Genomic DNA, 22,609 nt, shown 5'->3' with positions numbered 1-22,609 from the left:
AAAATTAACATTATATGCAGTATATATATATAAACAGTATGAACTTTCAGCAGAAGTTGGTCAGCTGATCTAAGTGCTCTAGTAGGAGAGTAAGGGACAAGAATTTCACAGAGATATTGAGGCACGAGACCAGATAGAGCTTTGTATACATAGAGCAGAATTTTTAAATCTATCCTCCATTTTATGGGGAGCCAGTGTAGGGATGCTAATACTGGTGTAATGTGGTCAAACTTTCTAGACCCTGTAAGGAGCCTAGCGGCTGCATTCCGGACCAACTGTAAACGGGACAAGGCAATTTGAGGCAGTCGGGTATACAATGAGTTGCAGTAATCTAACCTTGACGATATTAGCGAGTGAATCACAATTTCTAGATCTGATTTAGAGAGAAAGTGTTTTACTTATGCAATTGATCTCAGATGGAAAAAGCTGCTCTTAACAACAGCACTGATCTGTCTATTTAAAAGTAGTGATGAGTCCAAGATCACTCCAAGACTCCTTGCATGATCTTGCACATTTAACAACAGCGGAGCTAGCTGGTCGACCATTCCAGGTCAAGAGGACTAAGAGGGGCTGAGAATCAGAACTTCAGTTTAGCTCTCATTTAACTGTAAGAAATCGTCTGCCAGCCAGCACATAGTTCTTCCTTTCAAATAAGAGGCAAACCACTGAAGGGCCGTGCCTTGAATGCCAACTATACACTGCAGATGATCTAAAAGAATATCATGATCAGTGGTGTCAAACGTGGCACTGAGATCCAATAAAACTAAAACCACATGTGAGCCTGTATCCAAGGAAAGGAAAATATCATTAGTTAACTTTAACAGTGCAGATTCGGTACTGTGTAGAAATCTGAAGCCTGATTGAAATTTATCTAAGATGTTGAACTTATTTAGGTAGGAGTAGAGCTGTGTGTAGACAACTCTCTCTAAAATCTTGGAAATGAAAGGCAATTTTGAGATTGGTCTATAATTATTGTGAACTGCTGGATCTAAAGAAGATTTTTTTTTTTAGCAGAGGATGTACAATAAATAGCATGTTTAAGACAGCTTGGAACAACACCACTTACTAATGAACTGTTTATAATTGCTGTCACTCTGGAACCAATTGTTGTAAAAACAACTTTAAAAAGATGAGGGGACAAAACATCCAGTTTGCAACTGGAACACTTCATCTTCAGAGCTATATCAGATACCTGCGCAGGTAAGACTGGTTCAAAGAGATTCAGTGAACTGGATGGCCTAAAAATTAGTGGCTGATGAACATGTGAAGGCATAATTGCACCTTTAATCTGCTCCACTTTGCGAATAAATAAAAATAAAAAAAATCCTCACAGGTCTATTGTGTGGCGTTCAGAAAAGCAGTCCTTGATGGATTTAAAACAGAATCAATTGTCTTAAACAGAACTTTTGGTTGATCTGCATTTTCAGAAATAATATTGGAGAAAAATTTAGCTTTCGCTTCCTTTACTGCACTTTGATAACACATTAAGTGCTCCCTTAAAGTGTCAAATGAAACTTGCAGTTTATCTCCTTTCCACTTTCGCTCCTCTTTCCTACACTCCTGTCTAAGAGCTCGGGTGACATCATTTAACCATGGCTGAGAGACACCCTTAACTTTCTTTAACTTGAGCGGAGCGACATTATCAAGGGCGAAAGTGCAGGATTTATTAAAAGCATCCACTAGTGACTCAGTGTCGCCATCAACTGGAACTTCATCTATAAAATTCTGGTGATAAAATTCAGAAAAAAGATTGGCAGTGGACGAATGGATGGACCTCAAATAGCGTAAGGGCTGAGAGGAAATATGAAGAGGGTGGGGACAGACAATATCAAACACTATAGAATAATGGTCAGAAACACCAGTGACCACAACCTCAACATTAGACACAGTAATGCCATGAGATAATACCAGATCTAATGTATGACCCTTAATGTGGATTAGACCAGTAATTTGTTGTAAAAAATTTAACGATTCAATGAGGGAAAGAAATTTGTTTACCATGGGCTTTTATGGAGAGCATATATTTATGTCAAAGTCCCCAAGAATCAGAAATCTGTCACCACGAGACACTAGTCCAGAGAGAAAGTCCGAGAATTGTTGAATGAAGTCCTTGTTGAAATTGGGAGGTCTGTACAGAAGTGCACAGGAAACGGGACTTGAGACATCAACCTTCAATAACTGAACCTCGAAGCTGGAGTATGTGTCCACAGGTAGTGTCCTACATTTAAAGAGTCTCTAAAAATAGTAGCTACTCCACCTCCTCTTCGCCCTGAAGTCCGTGGAGAATTAAAAAATTCACAGTCTGGCGGTGTTAAATCTCCCAGAGCCATTAGTTCGCCGGGGTTTAACCAGGTCTCTGTAATAAATAGAAAGTCCAGTGATCGCGATGTGATAAACTCATTCAAAATGAAGGACTTGTTGGATATCGATCGAGCATTTGTAATGGCCATCATAATAGTCGAGACATCCATTTTGTTCATCGAAGTAAAAGAGGCATGTCTCAAAAAACTGAAATTGTTGGGATTAATAGTCAGAATAAGGCAGAGCATATTCTTCATCAGCCGATACCAGATTGACCCAATAGACAGCATCCACACACTTCTAACCCTGGTCACCGGTGAGTGTAGCAATGTTTTAAATCATTAAAAGACCGCAATATTTTAACCTTTTCATAATAATAAAATCAACAATGAACCAACAAAGAAAAATACAAAGATAATCAGCGAGCAGCGGCAGACAAACATGCCAGCATTCACTCTGCCGGAACCGGAAGACTAATGAGGTTGGAGAACACCTAGCAAGGGATCTGAGAATTCCTCCATTCAGAATCTCTACAGATCCTTCAAATTCAGAGGTCCATGTTGGTGGACTCTCCTCTTCAGTTCAATCCACAAATGTTCTATGGGGTTCAGGTCAGGGGATTGGGATGGCCATGGCAGAACCTTGATTTTGTGGTCAGTGAACCATTTTTGTGTTGATTCTGATCCAACCAGGGCCCATTGTAAGATTTCTGGCAGAGGCAGCCAGGTTTTGATTTTTTATATTTTGGTATTTGATAGAGTCCATGATGCCATGTATCAGAACAAGATGTCCAGGACCTCTGGCAGCACCACATTTAACCGTGGGCATTGGGTTCTTCACTGTGTGCGCCAAACCCATCTCTGGTGTTTGCTGCCAAAAAGATCTTTTTTTTTTTTGTTTCATCTGACCATAGATCCCAGTCGCATTTGAAGTTCCAGTAGTGTCTGGCAAACTGAAGATGTTTGAGTTTGTTGTTGGATGAGAGCAGAGGCTTGTTTTCTCGAAACCCTCCCAAACAACTTGTGGTGATGTAGGTTGACTTATATATTTTTTTAACTTTCTGACCCCAAGACCCAGAGAATTTCTGCAATTCTCCAGCTGTGATCCTAGAAGGTTCTTTGGCCACTGTGATTGATGATTAAGGGAATTTGGCCTGTGTGTTACCTCATGACCTGTGCAACAGGAAGTTATGGCTGAACAATTTCATGTTCTTAGTCACCCAGGTGCACTAAAAAATGTAAAATATGAATGGGAATATACTTCAGATAGATTTTACTCATAAGAATTTCTAGTGGTGCCAATAATTGTGGCCAATGTGTTGTGGAGAAAAATATTTATTTAATAATGAGAAATTTCCCCTCTTTCAATTGTTTACTTCAATTAAAGGTCAGATGTTTGTGAATTTTTTGAATGAAAGATCAAAAGGATAAACAATGCAGATTTTTTTCACAGCCTTCTTTGCTCATATTTACCAAGAGTGCCAATATTTTTTGGCCACAACTGTATGTATATATATATATATATATATATATATATATATATATATATATATATATATATATATATATATATATATATCAGTGGCATGCAAAAGTTTGGGCACCCCTGATCAAAATTTCTGTTGCTGTGAATAGCTAAGCGAGCAAAAGTTGGCCTGATTTCCAAAAGGCATAAAGTTAAAGATGACACATTTCTTTAATATTTTTAGCAATTTAAATCTTTTACAGTTTCAAAAAAACAAAAAAGGAAAAGTCATTTGGTAAAAAATTATTTGGTTTCGTATGTTTTCGACTACTCAGTTGTTTTTCAGCAGTAATGAGTAATCAATTAATATGGAAGCTAATAGGTGAATTACTAGAAATTCTCACATTAAATATTTCTATAAATTTAGTGCAATGTTATATTCAAATGAACTTTCATGTAAACCTTGATAAAAATATATATCTTAACTTTCATCTCATTAGTTTAGCTGTAGTTAATGTATATTTTGAAATGTTAAAGAATTTCTAATTTTTTTAATTAAAACAAAACTGACATCATACATAATAACAATTATATTTTTCAGTTAACATGCCAATAATACAGATCTTTTTACATGTATGAACAGCTAAGAATATAAAAATGAGCTACAAAATGGTTGACAAAATTGACAAAAGGTGCATGCAGATTTTGAATGCAATAGGAGGGTTAAGGAGGGGAGCAGGTCAGTCCGGATGGCGACTGGCCTGAATCAGGCGGGGGAGGAGTGTGACGAGGAGGAGGGCGTGGCCGGCCCGTGAGTCAGCTAATCAGCGTGAGAGTTAGATAAAAGGGAGCCGGCAGTTAGAGAGAGAGAGAGACGCACATGGCCGCTGTGTGTGTGTCTTATGTTTTATGTTGTTTTAAGTTGAGTTTGCCATTAAAGTTTTCGTTGACTGTTCTGTTGGTTCCTGCCTCCTCCTTGCACATCCTTTACTCATTACAAGTCTACATATAATTACAGTCTTTATAATTTAACGCAGCTGACATTGAATTGAACCTGATGAGCACCATATTTTCCGTGTACTTAAAAAGGAGCATGTCACTGTCATAGACATATGCTGACATTCAACAAGGAAGTAGTTAATGGACAAAAGGACGTAAGACACAAATGGTCCATATTTCTATTCTTCTAATGCACCGCATAAAGTCCATTTGCACTACCAAATTCTTATGAGTGAGCTGTCTTCATTTAAATCAACGTTGCTTGACAGGGACTGGAATATATACTGTAATAGGACACAGGCCGTGCAATAACCAGAGAAGAACCTCAGAATTATATTACACTTGACAAAACATATTCATGCTTTGCAATTTCTCCAACCCACAAACGACTAAGACTTAGAGCATGCTTGCACGAAAATGCCAAAACTTAATGGCCATGCTCACTGATTTGTGTGAATGATGTATCGCATAGCACTACTTAAAATAGAGTGCTGTGTCTTCAGAGCCCTTAAGATTAAACGCTCTAGTGCTTTAAGACACAGAATCACTGTGCATGCGCTGCTGTAGCCAAGCATGATTGGCTGCTGCTGTAATCAGTTACGCAATAGTCAATCACAAAAGTGACTGATTTTGAGTGACAGGAAGGTGAGCAGTTTGCATTCCTGTAGGTAAAAACTGATGAGAACCTTAACTTCAATCTCCTGTTCAATGTTTGAAATTCTATATTTCTTTAGGCAAAACCTGACCATTCAAAATACCTTGGTGTTTGACGAAGACCTGAAAGATACTCTTCACAAGTATGTGATTGTGAATGCATTTTTTAGTGACTTTTCTAGCTACACAAGCTTGATTTTTTATGCACTGTTTTGCAAAATGTATCAGACCGCAATTCATAATGCAATGCAAGAATGAGCAAGCATTAGCATAAAAAGGGAATCTTGCTGAGCATCATCTTGCTGAGTCATTTAAAGTTAGTTAAACTGTTGACATGTTTATAGCTAGTTATCTGTATAATAACATATCTGGTTTAATGGCACAAACATTTGAAGGTAACTCTATCAGCACTTCAGTATCGAAGGTTTGTATAAAAGACCTTATTTACAGTAGCGGCATACTCAATTTTTGACGCAAATAAATGAGGCTGTGAGACTTACAGTCTCTTCAGTGACATGCACAGTATGAAGCTGTATAAAGCTCCTAGATCACATCTATTGTTCCACAACTCATGTTTTATGAAGTTTTTGTCAACTAAAATTTATTGGAAAGAAGTTTTTCTTCCCAATGTTTTGTTTGTGGAATGATTCAGAACATTTTAAACAACAGTAACACCCACTGAAAAGTCTGTAAGCTGTAACTTCACAGTCTTGTTGTCTTTACCTTCAATGATTCTAGATGGCGCCACTGTGAATAAGGATGGGGCCTTGCACTTGTAGTGCACAGGCCAAGCATTCATGTCTAGGCTTGCATATTTATGTAGAGTATATTTCTGGCTTTACTGTAATAAAACTTCCATCTTCCAAATAAATGTACCAATTAAATAAACATATTAATTGTTAATAAGTTGTTTTTTGTTTTTTTTTACTCACCAGGGGAGTTTGTGATAGATGCGTGGAAACAGCTGAAGTTGATGAGAGCATAAGAACACAGGAAGAAGTTGGAGATGAGAGGAGCGATTGTGTTCAGCTCAGCTGTAGAGAATAGAGTGCATTAGAATATTAAAAATGTATTATAAAATAAAATATATATACTATACAAAACATGTATAAAAATGTATAAGGTTGAGGAATGAGATGTATAAAATGTATGGATTTGGCACCTCTATCAAATATGTTTTTGACTCACCAATCAGAATGAAGCACAGTGCAATGATGTAACATAGAACATAGGCACGTAGTGGTTCATTGTTTTTCCCATAACCCTTTGCAAAGAAGCCAATGTACGGGTAGATTTTGTCCTTACAGAGACACTGTAACAAGAACAGGTGAATTTTACAGGACATGCTGATTTTTATAAACTTATTATGTTACATATTAGCTATTATCTATTAAGTTTATACCTGGAAAATTTTGGGGGCGGAGACTAGGAATGCAAGGGCAGATGACAGGGTGGCCGCAAATATGCCTGCATAGATCAACGGACCAAACCCAGAGACCTGGATCAGCACCTGGGGGGTTAAAGCAGAAAACCACATTAAATACAAAAAGAAATCCATTTGTTCAATCAGGCAGGTAAAGTAGTTACAATGCTAACATTACACCATTTATTAAGATACAGTATATTGACTATAGCTAGAATGACAAAATCTCTTCTCAAAGTGACCCAAATACATACAGGCAAGGTTAATCTTGATCTTGAAAAAATACAGTTTTAACGTGTTGATTACAGTTGCTGAGATGATTGGTTGTAAAATATAGTTGGTTTCTATTATTCATTTTATTTCTTAAAGTCCCCGTAAACATGTAAATATTTGCACTGACATCGATTCGATTAGATTACAATTCTTTACCCAATGATAACGATGCATCTCGAAATCTAAAATTTAGTCACGATTGATATGATTATTTTGCAGAAAAAAGATTAAAAGTTTTTATTGAACTTTCTTAATTTAGACAGCATAGACATGCACCACACTAGAGTCACATATGCATTTAGGACCATAGAGGTTTGGCTTATGTGTGGTTGCATATATAAACTGAAAAAATAAATAATACTAATGTTATAGATCTGATATGAATAACTGATTACATAATGCAACATGACTTGATGCAAACATCACACACAGACGGTTTGTAAAGTGTGGAATAAGCATTATAGATTTGCATATCATGTAATGTTAACATTTATTGCACTAGTAACTACAAATGAAATATGTCATGTGCAGAAAGATAAGGCCCATGTTTAAATCAAGAAGGGTCAAAGAATTCAAAACTATGTATTAGTAGCTTATAAAGGCAGTTTTACACAGCATGTTGTACCTGCAAGTTCCCTATCCATCTGTGCTCGACCTGTAAGTTTGTCCAGTGGAGTTTGTATCTGGGCGGCAGTGAGCTATAGCGTTTGATTGAAAGCATGCTGTTACTGAACACTTACACAGTTTATTAAAAAGGTGGTTCGCTTGTCAAGCATGTTAACAAAACTGTTTTATCTTTTTGTGGCTGCCACGTGTCATCGACCAATCAGAGGTAACTTAAATCAACAGGTAATTAGCTTTTAACCCTTCATAACAGTCTGAATATCATTCCCTATTACCTATATAGTGCATGTGGCTAGTAAAGGGCTGTAGCTTACATTTTGAAGCTTCTTTTGAACAAGATATCCAAGCAGTCAAGTGGTTTACAGCAGAATGAAGCTTTGGACATCACTGATCACATGTTTTTTCCAAAACGAATCAAGCTCCAATACAGTTCTTCAATATAAAATGTGTCATTTTTTTTTTACACAAGCTTCAAAGCTTTGGTGTTGAACGTCACATCACTACATTTGGCATTCAGTGAACGAGTGAGTGATACCGCTCATTCACATATATTTAGGCAGTTTTCTATTCGTGGTTAAACAATTTTATGGAGAAATAACTAATTTTATGGATATTTAAAGCAATATAAACGTAATATTTTGTAATTGGGGAAGAAAGCTACAACAGTTAATTTACTTTGGTCAAATGGACACAAACAGTCATGAATAATGAAAGAAAGCTGAACTTAGCTGCATCCACCATGCATTTTCCCGCTTATCCTAAGCAGGTTCACGGGGAGTGAACTCGGCAGCATGAACTTTCTTAAGCCCCATTCATATTGTCAGCGTCAGGAAACTATTCATTTTCCATGAGAGTTGACGACTTTTGGTGACACAAACATTGGCAACAGGATGTGGCTGTGTCAAGAGATGCTGCAAAGTTGAGAAAACTTCATGCAAATGCAGAGCGATATTGCGCAGCAACTACCAATGTTTAAAGTACGCTTTTTTTCTCTTCAATCTTGCGTGCTCCATGTCTGTTGTGACAAGACTTGTGTAATCTGAGATGGTATCTGTATAAAATTGGGTATTAATATAGTAATAATAATCTATTCTTAAATTCTGTAATCGATGCATCGAAATTTCTTTGTAAGAAAAGCCCTATTCACACTGCCAGTGACTTTGTCACTGGATGTCGCTAGTCTCTGTACTCTGTTTCACTACTGGGTTTTTCCACTGCTGTGTTTCTGGACTGCACAACTGGCCATAGCTTTTGAAATTCTGAGCACAGATGAGACAGAGTCGGCTCAAGAGCAAGTTCAGCAGGGGGGCCGAATGGCTATGTGATTTTATGAACCTCTTACATTTTTTACCACAAAATTAGACCTACATGCCTATGTGCGCAAGAGAGCATACAAGACTCAGAATGTAAACACAGAACTACACACCGCACGTCAGTGCTACTAGATATTCTGTTTAGTTAAGTCCATTAAAGGCAGTGCTTTACCAAATCATGAATCCATCTCACCCAGAGTCCATTGTGCTGTAGAACACTCTGCATAACTCTGTGTCATGTTTGTCTTTGGAGTTGACTGTTTCCTCCACCACATACACTACCGGTCAAAAGTTTTGAAACACTTGACTGAAATGTTTCTCATGATCTTAAAAATCTTTTGATCCGAAGGCGTATGCTTAAATGTTTGAGATTAGTTTTGTAGACAAAAATATAATTGTGCCACCATATACATTTATTTCATTATAATACTAAAATTTAATTTAAAAAAAACAAGTTTTTGAAATTGATGACTTGACCAAATAATAAAGAAAAGCAGCCAATAAGTGCCCAACATAGATGGGAACTCCTTCAATATTGTTTAAAAAGCATCCCAGGGTGATACCTCAAGAAGTTGGTTGAGAACATTTCTGCAAATTCTAGGCAAAAGGTGACTACCTTGAAGATGCTAAAATATAACACAGTTTTGATTTATTTTGGAATTTGTTTAGTCACAACATAATTCCCATAGTTCCATTTATGTTATTCCATAGTTTTGATGGCTGTACATTCTAAAATGTGAAAAAAAAAAAAAAAATTATAATAAAGAATGAGTGTTTCAAAACTTTTGACCGGTAGTGTAGTTGTCCAACATTCTGTTGTCTGTACATCTACGTTTAGATGCAGGGGTCCCTACAGTATTAGCAGCATTGTATAACTCTGTCAGTTTGTCCTCACTGCGCAGCTTACAAACACACTCAGCCATGCTTGACACGAGTCGCAAAGTCCGTGTCTTCTCCCTGGAGCTGCTTATTAGAAGGGTCCAGCAGAGTCAGAATTTTGTGCACCAGCTGCGCTATAGCAGCAACCCGACTGCCTCTATCCTCACCTCCGGTACAACCCGCAAACTGTCGACATCTGTCAGGAGTGAAATGGTGTCTTGGAATGATGAAAGAATAACGGATACAGTCGCCAGATGGCCAGTCCATCTTTGTTCAAGTAATTGTTCAAGTTATTCTCCATTGTAGTGAACATACCCTGTAGGCTTTCTGAAAAATGTATAAAGTGCCCCGAAAACTAAAAAAAATTAAATAAATGCCCCACTGCTTGTTCTGTTTAAAACGCATGCACAACTATAAGGTGCAACTGGTGATTTAGGCAATGCACGTAGGGTATTTCTCGTCTGAGTTCGTCTTGTAGGGCCTTCTGTACAACCACATGCTTTCCAGACATTCCCAAGGCCCTGTCATAAACCTGACTGAGGATTTTAGATGTACTGAGCCCAGCTTTCCCAAATTCAGAGATAATGATGCTAGTCAGCGTTTTAGCGTCACCTGTACTAGCATTCACCATTGAGAGCAACCGATCAGTAACTTAATTGGTTTCTTTGTAGATAAATAATAATTATAGTAATAATTATAGACAGATTCTCTGTTCCAGTGAGATCTCTTGTCCCATCCCCTTTGATGGTATACCAAGACTGCCTTATTTCACTGATTACTTCATTGGTGATTACGCTCCTCATAATCTCTATAATGTCATTTTGCATGTCATGAAATGCGTAAATAGCGTTTCGTGGGATCGTTTGCACAACTATGGCTAACTCTGGGTCCTTTTATATTGTATATTCAAATAATGATTAAAAAAAAGTCCACTCCCTCCATCTGACATATGATCAAAAGCCTCAGTCGTCCCTCTGAGAGGCAGCTGATTCGAGATAAGTGTTTTGCATTAACAAGGGTGGATAACTTTTCAGAGAGTGTTGACAGTTCCTTCCACATAGCAACACAGGCAAAATGTTCCTTGGAGTGAGTGTTCCTCTGATCATTTTTGATAGTCATGGTCGTTTTTGCTCCAAACCACTTCCTTATATCCATTTTGAAAATATATTATGAAATTTGTTCTCAAAAGTGGGTTTATGTCATCACAATGTGGCTTTCTTGTAATGGACAGCTAGCTAACTGACTAACTGAAATTGTGTGCTGTATTTATGTGACATAGGTTAAATTGTGCGTTGCTACAACGAAAAGAGGAAGAAAGAAAAAATTCAATTCAAATTTAAAAATCAACATTCTGCAGGGTAGAGTATATAAAATGCAGCAGTCAGTGTTCATTGCATCATATAATTAATAAGATGAATGTAACTTATTTAGAATGCAGACAATTTCTTACTACTTTTTATACTGTAAACATGTATGTGGTTACAGACAAATATAAAAATCATGAAATTGCTCACAGTAACTTAACTTCTCTGTCTTGTCTGCACTCGAAATCAGTATCTCACAGGAGATGTATGACATGAGCTCCACTGACTTCTCTCTCATTGGAAGTCGTTCCTGAATGTTGCTCGTCATGTGCATAAAGTTAAACTTTTCTTAACACTGTCATATCACTCGCCACACCCATATCTTGTTGCCAGAGGTTGCTGTCACTTGTGCTGCCGAAAGTCTCTCTGCACTCATCGAAAATGAATGACATCCTTTTGCTTTGTCACTGGCGGTGTGAATGAGGCTTTACCACTCAAGAGTGCAGATTTCTTTGGTGTGTTATATACATATTTCTTACTGAAACAGGAAATTGGGGCGAGACATGTGGAACGGCTCCTTTTATAAAAAATAGCCAAAAGGCTTTAGCTTACATCACAGCCCATTAAAGCCACACACACATACACACACACACACACAGCTTTCCCACCGACTGAAATAGGGCTGCTATTCATGCCAGAGTCTCATCCAACTTCTGCCGTTCTATTCAGAAGTGATCATCCCAATGCCCTATCCACAAATACTCTTCACTGTGAAAGCTTCGGAGGGCTGAAAGATGATAACCAGGGTATAAAACAAGCACACGGCAAATGCGGGTACGTTTTTTGCATTGGCGGGTAATTTTGGTCATCTACCTGCCACTGTGGCAGGTGACCTGTAAGATGTCTCGGGGTGACATATGACAAGAAATGCCTTTAGACACAAAGACTCGAGCTAGAAGAAAGACACCTGATTGTATTTTGAAGAACAGACTAAAGAAGAGCCGTTGATGTGTGTGTCTGATTCGCTCTTTGTTCAGAGGTTCAGTGGCACTCTGCTGCTCAAACTCAGTGCTTCTCGTGGAACAATCACATGTGAAGAGTTTTTTTCACTCTTTCTTCTATGTTAGTCATCTGGAAACAGTTTGCAAGAATATTTAATGGCTTGTTAAATGTTTAATTAATTTTTTACATTATATTATATTGTATATTGTTATTATAATTTTTTTTTACAGATATTTGGGACTATATTTAAAAGAAATATATATATTGTTATTTGTTACTGCTTTATTATTATTCTCTTTTTTCTTGTCATTGCTCTTTTTGTGTATTGATGATTTGGCAATATTGTATGGAAACAAAATCATGCCAATAAAGTACTTTGAAATAAAAATAAAATAAAATAAAAAATAATTTAATTGAATAGTGTTGTTTATGTGAAGTTGAATGCTACAAATTATCTCTGACCATCTCAGGAGCTATTCAAGTTAAGTATGCTTTATTTCCACCAGTTTGTGTTTTACATGCATTGTGAACGCAACTATCAGGTTCACTGTATTTTGACATTATGATTCCAGTAATTCCAGATATTTGTGGCTGTATACATTACCGTATAAAGCAAAGGGCATGTAGTGACATTGGGACTACAGGTGAATTCATGTTTAGCCACAATAATTCAGCACAGCCTCAGAAATGGTGCTTAAATGGAGGTTTCTCTTCTGTGCTTGTCTACTCTTTAGCCTTTAGTGGAATATGTGTGTGTTACAAATTTACCATTTACCAGTTATGATACTAATAATGTTATGGTATTATTATGTGTTATACACTCACCACTTTATGAGGTACACCTGTAAACCTGCTTATTCATGCAATTTTCTAATCAGCCAATCATGTGGCAGCAGTACAATGCACAACATCATGCAGATACAGGTCAGGAGCTTCAGTTAATGTTCACATCAACCATGAGAATGGGGAAAAATGTGATCTCAGTGATTTCAACCGTGGCATGATTGTTAGTACCAGACGGGCTGGTTTGAGTATTCCTGTAACTGCTGATCTCCTGGGATTTTCAGGCACAACAATCTGTAGAGTTTACTCGGAATGGTGCCAAAAGAAAATAAATCCAGTGAGCGGCAGTTCTGCGGATATAAGTGCCTTGTTGATGAGAGAAGTCAATGGAGAATGGCCAGACTGGTTCGAACAGACAAAGTCTATGGTAACTCAGATAACCACTCTGTACAATTGTGGTGAGAAGAATAACATCTCAGAATAATATTCTGAGATGCGGGTTGGCGCATTTTTGGCGGCACCAGGGGGACCTACACAATATTAGGCAGGTGGTTTTAATGTTGTGGCTGATCGGTGTATTTATATATATATATATATATATATATATATATATATATATATATATATATATATATATATATATTGTAGGAAAAAAAAAACGAAAACTCAAAGTGGCAGGTAAAATTGGGCATTCAGGGCGACACTTCGCCACAGGGCTCTCCAAGGTGACTAAAATTAGCGTGTTATTGCTTGTTTTGAAAGGTGTCTAAAAAAAAATGCAGATATTCACCTGGAAATTGTTGGCAAGGCCGTAGGAGCAGGTGCGGCTTTGCTCGCACTCAGTGAAGTTCCAGCCCAGATGGCAGCCCAAACCCTCACACAGTTCAGTGGAGTTCAGTGGCAAACTATCGTTCATGTTACCAGAGGCATCGCGCACCACACACGCCCCTGTGAGCAGAAGAGGATATGAGAAAGAGTGAAAAAAGACAGGAAGACCCTAATGGCTTATTGCTGTAGTAAATAAGTAAAAATAAGTAAAAAAAAAACACATCCAGTTTTGTTGAATGCTTGATTAGATACGCACCCACTGTTGAGGATATGGCTAAATAGCTCAGGGTGGTACAGAATATGGCCATCAGTGTACCTTTTGGGATTGCAATCTCGGGCTCCTGAACAATTCACCACATTGGCTGTTAGGGTTGTAGCCATAATCGCTACTAGTAATAAAAAACACTGTCATAATTCCTATGAAATGTATTTGTTTATTTATATAGCACATATTCATGCTCTAGGTGTATTGCGTGCTCTATATAACTTCTTAAAAAAAAAAAAAACGTTTATTAAGAGTGGCATCACTTTTTTGTGATACCCTCAACCCTCATTTGTTTATTACCTTTAGATCACCTGATATGTTGGCTCCAGCAAGGATTCCAATGGCCGATGGGAAGAAAATAGCAAACATTCTAAAGAAGTCACCATCTTGCCCTCTCCAGTCTGGAAACAGGTTCTCCATAAAGATCTCACCTGACAAAAAGAAAATTGAAAGGCATTTTATTTTACAGTACTGTTCTACATTTACTTACTATATAATTAAAACAACTACAGTAATTACTAGGTACTAACCTTAACCCTAACCCTTCTTCTAACCCCAACCCTAAACTTAACCTATATTAAGTACATGTATTGTAAGCGCAGCATAGTTCTAGTGGGAAGACTAGCAGCTGTACATCATCGCACCATTAGCTAGTTAACTCCTAGCCAATCACATGTAAGCCATTGCTTTATAAGTCTGCTCACAATCTATCACATTGCTGTTTCAGTGTGCTAACGCGGCAACCTCCACCACCCCACCACCACCAGCTGATTCCCGTCCTGCATGGGGGTAGGCTCCTCGCCCCTGCCTCCTATCTCCGGCAGGATATGACGGTTTCGAGTACAACTTCTTTGGACTGCCATTACATTTCTGTTTTATATTCATCAAATAAATGTCATCTTAAATTTCACTCAAGTCTGCGAGTCTTCCTGATAGAAATATTACTCAGTACTTTCTTGGGTAAGTACACTGTAAGTATACTGAAAGTACACGTACTGTAAAATAAAGTACAACCAAAAATTGTTATGGAATTTATGCAAGATCATTACTGGGGTGGGTTAAAGCTTTTAATTTGATATTTGAGTCTTTAAAGATATTGTTTATGATACTAACTGATTGGAAGGTCTAGTTTTATTGAAGTTAAACATTTATAAAAACCAATTAAACTTTTAGGAACTCACTAAAACCTTAAACCTTAAAATCTTAAAATGGTTGATATCTGTAATATTAAAATTCTAATCATTTATTGATGTAATTTTTATCACAAAACTCATTACAAAATGTTACTGGGACACTGCACATACAAACAGATACAGCACACTTGAGTAGTTTAAACTCACTGCGGTAACTGAAGAAACCCATCGACTGCTTCTTGGGTGTTGCTGGAATCACAGTGCCAACAAAATAGTTGGTGAAAGACACCATTAGAACCAAGAAGAACAAGATCTGAGTCTATAAGAGAGTATGGAAGCAAAGCCCTTGTTAATGAACATTACATTGCAAGTTGTTTGTTAAAAGTAGAATTCTGTCTATACAGTCAGTTAATATAGTGTTGCCATAATTCTAGAAGAGAGGAGTAAAATGACAGATTTTCAAGGTCATTCATAAGAATAAAGGTATTTCCTGCAGCTGTCATTAAAATTCACATTACTTTTGCATGAGAAACATTAGGCTACAATCACTGTAAAGTAAAACATATGTTTTTTCATTAAATGTTTTCATTTGATGGACACTTTTATTCAAATCAGATTGCAGTGCTCAATTTATACAGTGGCTCCAAAACGTATTTGGACACTTGAAGAAATAATTCACCCAAAAATTATAAGTGAAAGGACCACAGTAGGTGTCACCTGCAAACAAATGATGTTAGAGCTTTTCTTAAAGTGCTAGAGAAGTTAGGCTTTTTTGAAGCTTTTGCCATGATGATTTTAGTGGATCAGTTCAGCGCAATTCGCTATTTTCCTGAGAATTGATTAATGTGCTAAGATGTCTGAGAACCATGTTTATTGGTTCCACAAAACCTAAACACAGGGAGGAATTCACCAAAAAAAAAAAAAAAAATAATTGTAGCCTGTAAATGCACTACTTATTAGCATGCGCTCTCTGTGCTGGTTTAGCGCCCCATTCATTGAAGGAATTGTGCAGATCAGGCAACAGCGCAAATCCGGCCACAAAATCAATGCTAAATGCAATTTGCACACACAATTCTGATATTGCACATTCTGAGCACTGCATAGTTAAAGTTGCAGCAGACCAACATGATCTGACACACTCTGCCAGCATTGTACAGCATCACTAAACTACTGTGATCCAGACACCTGAGTCATCTCTTAAACGTGCTGAAAGTCCGCTTGACTGCACCTGACATTTTGCTGTAAAGTTTGACTGCTTGACTGGGTATCGATCCCAAACCTTTAGAACTGCAGTCCACAGATTTATACTCTGCGCCACTCAGTTGACACATCTCAATACCAGTAAAGAGACATCCCAAGGTTAGAGTCAGCACATAAAAGTGGTAGTTAGTTATCTTTTTAACTATAGATGGTGCTGTCTCGAAACTGCTCAGGCATCCTTAGAACATGATTTTGATGATGCATACCAATTTTCTTTTAAATCTGACAAAGCATTCAAAAGATACATGACTTCTTAGTAAAATTCAAAATGGCGGTCAGGCAATATGGCCAATGTTTAAAAAATTGGTATCTCCATGACAAACGGAAACCCAGCTCAGGATCTGAGGACATATTGTTCAAAAGTTATGGGCTTTTAAGATGATTTTTGAAATTTTTGACCCATAGGTGGCGCTGTCACAAAATGTTGCATGTATCCTCAGATCAAGGTCCTAATGAAGCATACCACATTTCATTTTCAATACAACAATGCGTTGACGAGGTATAGCCTCACTTCCTGTTTTACATCGACCTCGTTACCTTTGCGATGCCATAACATTTAAACAAATGCGAAAATCAAAATTCTGTAATATCATTTTTGTGCGACTCCTTCTGGACATTATTTTGAGCCACTGTTTGGGCAAATTGGACGAAGTTTGAAATACATGAAAAGTTTAAAATGTAAATGTCATAATCAAAGATGGTGGTAACTGTAATGGGCAGACTTTTAATGCAAGGGGTCCATTCAAATTTTCATGAGAACAATTAGACAAAAAAAAAAAAAAATATATATATATATATATATATATATATATATATATATATATATATATATATATATATATATATATATATATATATTTGTTTCTAGCCAAACGTTTCAAAAGATGCCCGCAAAAGACAGGTAAATTTTTTAAATGGTGGTGGCACAATAGAGTTTGTCCTAGAGACCCCAAATTTTGTCTGGGGACTATTCATGCCCTTCCCTATCAGTAGGTGACCAGTTTTCATAATTTTCCTATGAACAGTTCATAGGGCTGCCATAGACACCCATTGGGGAGTCAAGTCAAGTCATTTTTATTTGTATAGCACTTTTCACAACACACATTGTTTCAAAGCAGCTTTACAGAAAATCATGCATTAACAGAAAATGAAAACTGTAATATATATAAAGTCTTAGAGTCATCATTGTGTAATTTGATTAAATATGATTTTAAATTGTGAATAAAAATAAATAATTAAATAATCAAATCATAATTGCATTAAGAACCCCAGTGAGCAAGCTGAAGGCAACTGTGGCAAGGAACACAAAACTCCATAAGATGTTGGTTAATGGAGAAAAATAACCTTGGGAGGAACCAGGCTCACTGTGGGGGCCAGTTCCCCTCTGGCAAACCAGCATGAATATAATGCCAATATTAGTTATTTATGTGCAGTGCAGTCATGGTTTAAAATTAGTAAACTAAGTTAAGTGTTAAGAGCCAGTGTTTATACAAAGATTTTGTATGAACTGTAAGATTAATGATTAATGTCTTTGAAGTTCAGCCAGGATTAACTGCAGAAGTTCACATTGATGCATTGGGAGGGAAAAGAATAATAAGAAAACTAACAGATTGGGGCTTGTCCCCTAATAAATAGTATCTGAAGCTAACATTCTGCTAAACATCTCCTTTTGTGTTCATCGGAAAAATGAAAGTCATATGATTATGGAACAAAATAAGGGTTAGTAAATGATGGCAGAATAGTAATTTTTTGGGTGAGCGATCCCAAGTTAGAGCCACTGTGTATAAATTTTGTGTGTTCCCTGGGAATTGAGCCCACAGCCTTTTGTTAGCACCATGTTCTGCCAGAGCTACATGAACACCAAGATTAATATTAAGATGTTCAGAAATGTACCTTTGACTCCCACTCCATCCCAGCCAATGAGATGAGAAGAAGCACAGTAACTGTGATGGAACCGACTATTCGGACATCGTTGACTGGATCCACAATTTGGGCATTATACTCCTATTGCATCAAAACATGCATCATATTACAAACAAGCAAAATAAGCAAGCATAAAATGTGTTTTTCATTTTTATCTTTCTTACAATGAGAAGATCTCTGACTGTCTCGGAAAACCCCACTGTGTTGAGTGCACAAGCAAGGGCGTTTGCGAAAGAAAACACTACACCGATAGGACCCCCCAACTCAGGACCCAGAGTACGAGAGATCATAAAGTATGCACCACCTAATGGGTAGAAGACATGGTTAGAGAAATACAGTAGATTTTTATATTTTATGAAGAAAATTTGAGTGGTGTTTGTGCAAAACTTGCCACCACAATGCTAGGTTGTTGTAGGGAATTGTTGGGGCATTGCTTTGTGGTTGCTAATGAGTTCTGAATGTTTTGTAGCATGCTGTTATGCAGTTGCTAGGGTGTAGCTAAGGTGTTCTGCTTAGGGCTAGGTATAAAAAAAGCTATATCTGTGATATTTCTAGATATGGTTTGGGTCCCTCCCTCAATGTAAGTCTTTGGGTTTTTTGACCCAGTTTATCGTTTGACCGGCAAAAATCAAGTCCAAGTCCAATCCCTCAGAAAAGTAATAGCAGACCTCTTCTCAACAAGCCGCAAGGTTTGAGGTGTCATTCAAGTCAACAAACATGCATGGCAAGTTATGCACCTAAGTTTAATACTTAGAGTTAGGGTTTTGTTCAAATTCCAAACCCTTAGCATGATCAAAAATAAAAGTGATATTTGCTTTTGCAAACACCACTAATTATTAAAATTTGGACAAACTGATTGGCTTAATTTTGTGATTTTGCCAAGCCACTCACCAGAAGAGACTCTCCCATTGGTGGATATGGCAGATACAGACAATGCAGTTACTGAGGTCACAAGGACTGACATGGAAATAATTACCCATGTAAGAACTAAAGCAGAGGAATAAAGACAAAGGACACAATGTTAGCGTATATGTACATAGATCTGGTTCAAATAAGAGTGTAACACATCAACAGATAAGTACACAACAAAAATTACTCACGGTTCTTGGAAGTACTTCTATAAAAGTTATTGACGTGGTCATTTCTTGAGCAACATTATCTTTACAAAAGTAAATAGTTCAAAACAATAGAAAATTGTTTCATTAAAGGAAGTTGCTTTATTGCATGGCACAGACAATTTATCTTGGAATGTGTTTCCAATTAAGTGACAAGGTAAAATAGTAACCAGTTTATTGGGCTGTTGTCTGAACAAGCATTCTAAAGGGTTATGTCTTCACTCACTGATCCCAGCTTGAGATGTAATCCAAGACAATCGTAAGAATAGAATGACTCCCCAGATATTCAACATACAGCGAATCTGAAATACAGAAACAGAATATGTTTGCATATGTACAAGTGTTTGTTTGCATGCATGTTCTGGTGTACTACCAATAAAAATTTTGGACACACCTTTATTATGATGTTGTAAAATCATGTAATAACAAGTTGAAGTATGGAAATTTTGTAGTGATCAAAACATGTTTAACAAATCATAACAAAAATGTTATATTATAGCTTCTTCAAAGTAGACATCCATTGTCTTGGATGGGATGCTTTTTAAACAATATTTAAGGAGTTCATTAAGTGCCTTTAAACTTTTGAATGGTATGTTTGCTTATCTCTGTGTCTCACCATAACCCCAGTGACCCATCCAAAGCGCACTGGCTGGGAGGTCTTTCCTTCTGACCCACTTTTCTCTGATCCATTTCCACTTTCCTGGATCACTGAAATACTTCCTGTACCTGAATCGCCCGTGTTACTTCCAGATTCGCCATCCTAATCCAACACACAATAAAAGTTTGTTGACTCGAGATCAATTGACAATGGTGATATTTAGGACAATAAAGCAACAAAATATACTGCATAATATCTATTGATTTTAGTATCTTAAGCCCTATTAGAATGGGAATAATTTATATGGGGAGTTAGGGTAATGTAATAATTACCAGAGCTTCTGTGTGATTTTAATTCTGTCTGTATCAGCCATGTCAGTAATTTTTCTTGACTTTTATGCTGCGCATTCTCATTCCGGTAAAGATTACAGCTAGGGATGTGCAAGTATAGTCATTATTTGGTTCACACGCCTGTGAACCAGTGTATTGTCTATTCATTTTTATAGGCTGTTATAAAATAATCTTTTACAAAATGTACAAAAGATTGCATAATCAAAATATAATGCATCATAATTTGTCATTATGTGAAGATTCGCTGCTCAACTCAATGAAAGAATGGGCACCGCGCGTCTGTCTGTTCTTCCTTCAGGTCACCGTAGTAATCTTAGTAAGCGCATACCAGATTTTTTAGTGACTGTCTGAACCTTCTATTTTCAAATCACTTTCAGTTTTGAAGACACTGCATTGTGTTCTATTTAGCAGTGCTCTGTCTAGCTGTTTGAAACACTCGCCTGCTGTATATGTGTTGAGTCCACTGCCACACGCGCCTGGTGTGTGTGTGTGTGTGTCCAAGTGTTCGCTCCTGTGGGGAAAGCCTCAATGCTCCGTATTGTTGTTGCTGTAATGATTCATGAAGCATTCCATTCAACTCGGAATTTCCACCTCTCAGCTGGGGAAAGTGCAACGGAATGACACTTTATGTCGGACTTCTAACTTGGAAACTGTTGAGGAAATCTTCAACTCCCATTTCGATGAGATGCAGGTGTGTGTTACGTCACTTAGGGCAGGGAGGCAGTGGCGGACTGGCCATTGGGAGAACCGGGACTTTTCCCGGTGGGCCAGCCACGAAATGGGGCAGCATGGGCCGCCGCATTATGCAGAACGCGCCACAATTCGACGCGATGTGTGGAAGGGGGCAGTGATATGCAGAAAAGGACAGCAACACTGAAAACTATAACTACACTGAACTAACAACTATAAGCTAAGAAATAGCAAAAGTAGGCATTAATAAAACATGATCTTGCTTTGGTTTATGTTTCCCTGTGGGACATTGTTCACATTTTCACTGTAATAATGTAAAGACAAGAGCCCTTAAAGGGATAGTTCACCCAAAAATGATAATGTTCTCATCATTTACTCACCCTCATGCCATCCCAGATGTGTATGACTTTCTTTCTTCTGCAGAATACAAATGAAGATTTTTAGAAGAATTTCTCAGCTCTTTTAGTCCATAAAGTGCAAGTGAATGGGTGCCAACATTTTAAGTCAGCATAAAAGTAATCCATAAAACTCTAGTGGTTAAATACATATCTTCAGAAGCGATGTGATATGAGAATGTGTGGATGAGAAACAGATCACTTTCACATTCTTCTTGTGTTTTTGGTGATTCACATTCTTCTCTGCATATCGCCCCCTGTTGGGCTGGGAGAAGAACTTCTAGCAAAAAATTACTTAAATATTGATCTGTTTCTTACTCACACCTATCATATCACTTCTGAAGATATGGATTTAACCACTGGAGTCATATGGATTACTTTTATGGTGCCTGAATTTGCTTTTGGAGCATAAAAATTTTGGCACCCATTCACTTGCATTGTACTGACCCACAGAGTTAAAATATTCTTCTAAAAAACTTAATGTGAGTTCTGCAGAAGTCACTTGAGTACTCTTTTAATTGGATACTTTCTTGTCTTACTCAAGTAATTATTTATGTTAACACTTTTACCTCTACTTGAGTAATTATTTTTTAAAGTAATTGTACTTTTAATTGAGTACAGTGTTTGGCTACTCTAACCACCTGGTAATGGTGGCCTTAGGTTCTCTATCCAAACAAACACTAGGATGACGTCACTGTTCTGGAATGAGCAAAGCCAACCCCTGTAACCATAGAAACATCATACAATGGCTAAATGACCTGTCAATCAAATCTTGACTAGTGATCCGTTGGCTGCATCTATTCACTGAAACAGCCAATGCGCCTTTTGGAGAGGCAATGGAGCCTTTGATCTGGTTCGATTGACAGCTCCGCCTGTGAATTACAGAGAGACTCGTGGGTGGGCTCAAACAACGTGGAGGTTTAACCGGAATAGCGGAGACCTCAAGACCTCAATGCTGATTGATGAAATAAGTTTTATAATCAATATTTTATTGATAATAAACATTTTAATTTATGTGATGATGCAAGCAAAG

General features: G+C 37.3%; 1 protein-coding gene across 1 annotated transcript in view; it reads right to left on the bottom strand.

Moving 5' to 3' along the window:
• slc12a10.1 (solute carrier family 12 member 10, tandem duplicate 1) overlaps positions 1–22,609 on the bottom strand; it is a 39,861-nt gene that overhangs the window by 10,811 nt on the left and 6,441 nt on the right. The window contains exons 3-14 of the mRNA XM_051711599.1: positions 20,160–20,303; positions 19,770–19,845; positions 19,320–19,415; positions 18,593–18,732; positions 18,399–18,509; positions 15,453–15,564; positions 14,413–14,543; positions 14,104–14,188; positions 13,810–13,967; positions 6,821–6,928; positions 6,607–6,730; positions 6,351–6,452 (exon numbers count right to left, since the gene is read on the bottom strand). Of these exons, the coding sequence (XP_051567559.1) occupies positions 6,351–6,452; positions 6,607–6,730; positions 6,821–6,928; positions 13,810–13,967; positions 14,104–14,188; positions 14,413–14,543; positions 15,453–15,564; positions 18,399–18,509; positions 18,593–18,732; positions 19,320–19,415; positions 19,770–19,845; positions 20,160–20,303 (1,387 nt within the window). The remainder of the gene's footprint in view (positions 1–6,350; positions 6,453–6,606; positions 6,731–6,820; positions 6,929–13,809; positions 13,968–14,103; positions 14,189–14,412; positions 14,544–15,452; positions 15,565–18,398; positions 18,510–18,592; positions 18,733–19,319; positions 19,416–19,769; positions 19,846–20,159; positions 20,304–22,609) is intronic.

This window comes from Myxocyprinus asiaticus, chromosome 1 (genome assembly GCF_019703515.2).
Source record: "Myxocyprinus asiaticus isolate MX2 ecotype Aquarium Trade chromosome 1, UBuf_Myxa_2, whole genome shotgun sequence".
Lineage (NCBI taxonomy): Eukaryota > Metazoa > Chordata > Actinopteri > Cypriniformes > Catostomidae > Myxocyprinus > Myxocyprinus asiaticus.
This window is presented reverse-complemented; position numbering and strand designations above follow the sequence as displayed.